The sequence below is a fragment of the Eurytemora carolleeae genome, unplaced genomic scaffold (assembly GCF_000591075.1).
Source record: "Eurytemora carolleeae unplaced genomic scaffold, Eaff_2.0 scaffold324, whole genome shotgun sequence".
In the NCBI taxonomy this organism is placed as follows: domain Eukaryota; kingdom Metazoa; phylum Arthropoda; class Copepoda; order Calanoida; family Temoridae; genus Eurytemora; species Eurytemora carolleeae.
The window spans coordinates 230,064-237,293 of NW_019396266.1; the positions used below are offsets into that span (position 1 = coordinate 230,064).

At 33.3% G+C, this 7,230-nt stretch overlaps 1 protein-coding gene across 1 annotated transcript; it reads left to right on the plus strand.

Moving 5' to 3' along the window:
* The first annotated feature begins 261 nt into the window (after positions 1-261).
* Positions 262-6,285, plus strand: LOC111699700 (UNC93-like protein MFSD11). The gene is made up of 10 exons (XM_023470425.1): positions 262-384; positions 991-1,078; positions 1,243-1,317; positions 1,374-1,503; positions 2,230-2,395; positions 2,762-3,226; positions 4,508-4,578; positions 4,844-4,934; positions 5,518-5,623; positions 5,895-6,285. The coding sequence occupies exons 1-10, from the start codon at positions 282-284 to the stop codon at positions 5,935-5,937; spliced, it is 1,338 nt and encodes a 445-aa protein (XP_023326193.1). The 5' UTR covers positions 262-281; the 3' UTR covers positions 5,938-6,285.
* The last annotated feature ends 945 nt before the right edge of the window (positions 6,286-7,230 follow it).

Below are 7,230 nucleotides of genomic sequence, written 5' to 3' on the forward strand. Positions count from 1 at the left end.
CCCGCCGTTCGACCATTCCACCCCCTCCTATGCATCAAACAAAAAATTGTCTAAACTATGATGTTGAAAAAGTGAAGAAGTTTTTAAGAAGACACCACAGGGGGGGGATGGAAAACACTCCACCCCCTAATCGTGATAGGGTTAAATAGTACATTTCGTCGTATCTTTCCAGTTTTTACTTTAACAGAGATTATTCATATCTATAGTTTGGAGTCGGAGGTTATTTTTAATGAAAACATATCTCTTGAATTTTTCAGACAGCCCCCGATGTATGAGTTATCATGGCTAAAATTAAGGATTCGAAAAAGCAGTTTGTGCAAAACATCAATGTAGGGTTGATGGGCATCTCATTTTTTCTTATCTTCACGGGCTTCTTCACTGTAGGTACAGGGTGTAGGTACAGGGTGTAGGTACAGGGTGTAGGTACAGGGTGTAGGTACAGGGTGTAGGTACAGGGTGTAGATACAGGGACAGTAGGTACAGGGTGTATGTAATGGGTGTAGGTACAGGGTGTAGGAACAGGGTGTAGGTACAGGGTGTAGGTACAGGGTGTAGGTACTAGGTACAGGGTGTAGGTACAGTGTGTAGGTACAGAGTTTATGCACAGAGTTTAGGTACAGTGTGTAGGTACCGGGTGTAGGTACAGAGTTTAGGTACAGAGTTTAGGTACAGAAATTAGGTACAGATATTAGGTACAGAGTTTAGGTACAGTTTGTAGGTACCGGTTGTAGGTACAGAAGTTAGTTACAGAGTTTAGGCACAGGGTTTAGGTACAGGGTTTAGGTACAGAGTTTAGGTACAGGGTGTAGGTACAGGGTGAAGTTAGTTACAGAGTTTAGGCACAGGGTTTAGGTACAGGGTTTAGGTACAGGGTGTAGGTACAGGGTGTAGGTACAGGGTGTAGGTACAGGGTGTAGGTACAGTGTGTAGGTACAGAGTTTAGGTACAGGGTGAAGGTACACAACATGTTCTATTATTTTCTATTTCTAGGGGGGATACAGACCTTGGTTTTCGATTCAGCTCAGATTGCCAACTCTACAGGATATGTTGAAGGATTCCATGGAGACGGACTATGGAGGTTGTATGATTTTCTTTTGTTTTGTTGAATATCTAATTACATAATGTAAAACTCGTGGCTTAAAAACAAAAGAAATACAAGATAATTAATAAAAATCATAAATTATGTATTGTAAAGATAATTTTTTTTTTATTTTTATTAATATTTAATACAGATTTTTTTAGCTTAGGATTGTGTTATGCGTTCTTTACGTTAACAAACCTCATTTCTCCTTCAATTCTGGCACTTATGGGACTAAGGCAAAACTAAACAACATAATTTAAATTTTTTTATTTATTATTTGTTTGATATCTAGGCCGTCAATGTTTGTTGGAGCATTAACCTACGTTCTATTTATTGTTCCTTTATTATATCTAAATGGAATTTTCCTCTACATATCTTCATCAATACTAGGGGTTGGAGCAGCAATATTTTGGACAGCACAGGTATATTTTCCTCTACATATCTTCATCAATACTAGGGGTCAGAGCAGCAATATTTTGCAATATTTTGGACAGCACAGGTTAATCTACCAAACTTAAAAGGATTGTAAACTTCATTTCAATTAGCTATTAAATTAAAGAGTGATATGTACGATTCACTGCGGTACCCTTTGAACCGTATTTTTCAATCTCAAAATTCTCCTTAAATTTTAAATTGCGGATATAAGCAAGGATGTAATGCAAGGAAAGTTATTTCAGAAGTGTACACATCTTTTGTACTGCAGTGTACTGTCTCTGGGCGCTAATGTAAACACAAGACGGATGTCGAAGCCTGACATGGGATCCATCTTTCACATAAATAATCAATGAAATATTCTGGTCATAGGAAACTATTATGTGAATTATCAAAATTATCAAAATTTAATGCTTTAAACCTCCTCGGATACTAAAAGAACACCATCTATTCTTGTTTACAAATTCCACCCAGAGAGAACTGGCTTTAATATGTACGCAGTGTATACGCAACTGCAATTAACTTTCCTTGCATTACATTCTTGGATATATGCAACAAAAGAATGATGAAAATAAAGAGAAATTTTGTTTTTCCAAGACAGGATTGTTCGTGTAGTTGGGACACTTTGTTCAAAGAGTTCCTGCATGCATAATTCCCAATATTTAAATGTTTTTAAGATTGAAAAAATATTCTATTAATGCCGATCTTATGTTTAGGGAAAATTCCTGTCCTTGAACTCCAACGAGAAAACTATTTCCCGAAATACTGGAATATTCTACACAATGCTACAATCCTCATACTGTGTTGGAAATGTTTTTGTTTATTTCTACTTTCGTGGAAAATCAGAAATAGATAAAGAAACAAGAGATATAGTTTCGTCAGGTAAGAGATTAAGAGATATTACAATAATATGCTTCACGCTACCCCCTTTTCTAGAAACAGTTTTAGATTTTAAATGCTGCTTCACTAGTTGCCATTTTTTCATTGTTCTCCAATAAAAAAAAAATTTTGATGATTTTTCTGTTAAAATTGTTGCATTTTTAAAAATAATAAATGTTCTAAATTTTACAATTTCGTCAAGCCAAAACCCTCCTAAGGATAATTTGAGTTTCCACAAAGATCGGCCCTGTTTACACTGATTAAATTCAAATAAACATACAAACAGAAATGAAAAGTATACAAATGTATATATTATATAAATAAAATTACAGAATTTACATAAATAACAAATATTTAAATATTTTCTAGTATTACTAAGTGTAGCATCTCTGGGTTCTCTATTAATTCTCCTCTACAGACCAACCCCCTGGGCAGATAAAGAAGAAGAAGATCAAACTGTATACTCCGCTCTTAAGGATCATGCCAAGTTCTTCTTTACCATAGATATGATTCTCTTGAGCTTCACGTTCTTCTACACCGGTATCCTGCTCAACCTATGGTCTGCTGTCTACGGAACCTGTATAGGGTTTACAGCAGCATTCGGAGACGAGAGAAAGGGTCTCACGGCAATCAGTGGAATGTTTGTTTCCGTTGGAGAAGTGTTGGGAGGAGTTATTATTGGGAAGCTAGGTTCATGGACACACAAGGTTGGACGGAGCCCAATAATTATCAGTGGGTTTATCTTTAGTGCTCTTGCTTTTATCTTGGGATTTATTAATTTACCCAACGAATCCCCTCTTGGAGAAACCACTCTACTTCAGACAGCTCTTATAGGTGCACACATTGATTTGGTTTTTAATTATTTTTAATGAGAATTCACACGTATTTTAAAGTGATCCATAATTTATGAATAAAGTGGCAAGTCCGATTCACAGTGGTACCCTTTAAACTAAGAAATGGCGTGATCACTGTATTTCTTTTTAACACTATTGTGAACCATATCCCTAATGTAACCCTGTTTCAAAAGTCGTCTCCGACAAATTGTATCTCCGTTGAATCCGTTGAGTACTCCGGCCACCCGCCAAACCAAACCTTGCCAAGGATTTTGCATAAATAACCTCATGGAGCTAGTAAAACTTAAAGTGCATTAAAAGAACCCATTTAAACATAATTTTCAGTGAATCATTTGCAATCAAATAGTGAACTTATTTAATCAGACGAATATTTATTTTCAGAAGAATTAAATTTGCTTTAGACTTCAGTACAAACAACTTTTTGACCCAACACAGTTTTCTAGATTGTAAGTTCCATTCACAACAGTACCTTTTATTAATCAATTCACAACAGTGCCTTTAAACCCGTTATTTATTGATTTACAACAGGAAAATATGATCCCCAATCCTGCTAAACCCACTAAACCTAAAATCTCCAATCCTACAAAACCTACAAAACCTAGAATTCCAATACTCATTTATTGACAATAAAAAAACCTTCAACTGTTTAATCTTTATTAACAATTATTATTTCCCTTTATTTATTGATTTACAACAGCAAAGAAAATATGATTCCCAATCCTGCTAAACCTACTAAACCTAAAATCTCCAATCCTACTAAACCTACAAAACCTAGAATTCCAATACTCATTTATTGATAATAAAAAAACCCTTCAACTGTTTAATCTTTATTAACTATTATTATTTATATGCATGTACGCCAATAACAATTTGTATTTTGTAGGAAACCTCGTTACTGAAATATACTTTTTCAAGAAGTTATCATCTATCTGTGTGTCTGGTAGAAAAGAGTGTTTTCCTTGCCAACTCGCCTTCTTTCCCTCTTTCGAGTATTATTCCTTTTGTTCAGCTCACAACTATACTTGTCATTGCTGCTTCCTATAAATGTATGCACCAGAAATGTAAAGAAAAGAATGCTAGGCAGAAAAATGACGATATGTTCTGTATTTTTGATCTAATAAAGTATCTGATGCAAGGTATCGTCGAGATTCAGACATGTAACGCTTATAAATTGTAGGTCACTTGAATTTACGTCAACATACCCTTTAATTACTAAACCCTGGTGATGATCGATAGTGTTATTTACTGTTTCCTTGTTTAGACTCTAATCAGTATCTAGTCATCATTGGTAGCTTTCTTCTAGGTTTAGCTGATGCTTGCATAGTAACACAGGTAATCCCAGGGAATTCAAAATAGTAGAAACGGAAATTTAAAATACCCCCCCCCCCTTTATCCAAAACCCAATTGCCCTCTAGTTAGTAAGGTTCATTAGTTATCAAATAAAAGGATTTTAAGATTATGACTAACAGGCATCTATGCTTATGCTATGCTTTTTCTACGTGACCTAGTTAATATATCAATATTGAATACAAATTTTGCTTTTCTAAAAAAGTTTTCATTAGTGTGTATTGTATAATTAAGTGTGTAAACATTTTAGTGTTTTTCCTTAATGGCCGGAACCTTTCATCAGAATACTTCTTCAGCTTTTGCAATCTTCCATTTTATGCAAGGAATTGCATCTTCCCTAGGTAAATTATTTATCTTGTATTGCAAATATTCAAACACACCGGGCGGCCTAGAGTCTCAACATTTTAGTCGTCCAACAAATCTATTTTTACACGCTTCTAAATTTTTTTCTTAAAAATTCTGGCCATATTTTTAGCAAAATTTGCAATTCAATAAAAAATTGATAATTGTGTGTTTATTTGTTTTAAGCTATAACAAGCTTAATCTAAAGTTAAAATAATGAAGCACATGAAATAAATGTTGTTTTTGTTCTTTTTTAATAAAGGTATGTCGCTATATTTGCAATTGATGCTACGACGTGAAGTATTAGCATTCTTCTATTCATCTCTTCTCCCTCTGTACTGGCAACAACTTATTTTATTTAGCATTCTTCTATTCTTCTCTTCTCCCTCTGTACTGGCAACTACTTATTTTATTTAGCATTCTTCTATTCTTCTCTTCTCCCTCTGTACTGGCAACTACTTATTTTATTTAGCATTCTTCTATTCCTCTCTTCTCCCTCAGTACTGGCAACTACTTATTTTATTTAGCATTCTTCTATTCCTCTCTTCTCCCTCAGTACTGGCAATTATTTATTTTATTTAGCATTCTTCTATTCCTCTCTTCTCCCTCTGTACTGGCAACTACTTATTGCTTTGATCTCGGCTTCCTTGGGAACAATCACATTCTGCTATGTTGAATACAAGAACAGGTTTTATATTTAATATTTTGCTTCTTTTGGGGTTTTATTAATTATTGGCGGATTACAGAATGAAATTCAAGAACAAGCTTTTTTATACAGAAATCTAATATTTTACTACGGTTGTAAGCACTTATATCAAAGTAATCAAGACAACTTTTTGTTAAGGTTTTAATTGTTAACAAGCTTTTTTTCGAAATACAAGTCAAAAGTCGGCTTCATTTATTGATTGATTAAACGCATACAACTTATTTTTACGTTTTTATCTATTTTATTTTGCTAGGGGAAAAGAGGTCGAGTTGAAAGACGAAATTTCGGCACTGTAGTTAATTTCTGGTTGATACGTTAATAAACGTTAATGAAAAATATTACATATATTATAATATTAATTTTATATATTTTTTTATGGTTAAAAAAGTAATGAAATGTTTCTTATATGAATCAAGACCATGTAAATTGAAATCATGTAGCCCTTGTTTGACTTGGGCCTGGGGGGAAAATTGGAATTTTGAAGAAAAAAAATGATTTAGGATATGTTTTCGCTAATGGATTTCCTCAAACATGTTATAGCCAATTTGGTCCAGCCGTTTGGCCAGCTATAGCTAACATATGTATATAAGCTCGAAGATTTTTTCTAAGAGATTTTCAGTATAGCAATATAAATTTAAAAACTATTTTGAATTTAATAAATGAAAACTTTTAGATTTGTTATTAATTTGGTTAAATTCTAGCTCTCCTTTTATGCCTCTCTGTACCAATACACTATACAATATACATCAAAGATAATAATTGTATGATATTATCAGAATTAATAAAAGTTTTAGAAATGTCGTCTTCTTGCGAAGGAAAATTTACTTTTCTCTAATACTAACAAAATAAAACCATTGAACACAATTGTTTTTTTAAAAAACTTTAAAGAACTGTAGACGTAATTTCAATTTGTAGATTGGCATGTCTAATTCACAACGGTTTCCATTAACCTTTATCTAAGCAGCAATAAGGGAGATATCAAATGTCGTTTTTCTATCTTTACCTGTTTTAAAGAAAAAGAGAAATATCCATCAGTCAGGTAAGAAAAACGTTTGAAGGATACCTATATACCGGTGTAAATCGGATAAAAGAATGGTTTCAAGGATATCGTCATAACGTTGTAAATCGGATAAAAGAATGGTTTAAAGGATATCGTTATAACGTTGTAAATCGGATAAAAGAATGGTTTAAAGGATATTGTTAGAACGTTGTAAATCGGATAAAGAAGGGTTTTAAGTATACCGTTATAACGTTGTAAATCGGATAAAAGAATGGTTTGAAGGATATCTTTAAAACGTTGTAAATCGGATAAAGAAGGGTTTGAAGGATATCGTTAGAACGTTGTAAATCGGATAAAGAAGGGTTTGAAGGATTCCGTTATAACGTTGTAAATCGGATAAAATAATTGTCTAAAGGATACCGTTATAACGTTGTAAATCGGATAAAAGAATGGTTTAAAGGATACAGTTATAACGTTGTAAATCGGATAAAAGAATGGTTTGAAGGATACCTTTATAACGTTGTAAATCGGATAAAAGTATGGTTTGAAGGATACCTTTATAACGTTGTAAATCGAATAAAAGAATGGT

Coding starts and splice junctions, on each gene's coding strand:
- LOC111699700 (XM_023470425.1), top strand. CDS start 282: ATGGCTAAAATTAAGGATTCGAAAAAGCAGTTTGTGCAAAACATCAAT. Junction 1,318..1,373: donor CTGGCACTTATGGGACTAAG/GCAAAACTAAAC, acceptor TTTGATATCTAG/GCCGTCAATGTTTGTTGGAG. Junction 1,504..2,229: donor CAATATTTTGGACAGCACAG/GTATATTTTCCT, acceptor TCTTATGTTTAG/GGAAAATTCCTGTCCTTGAA.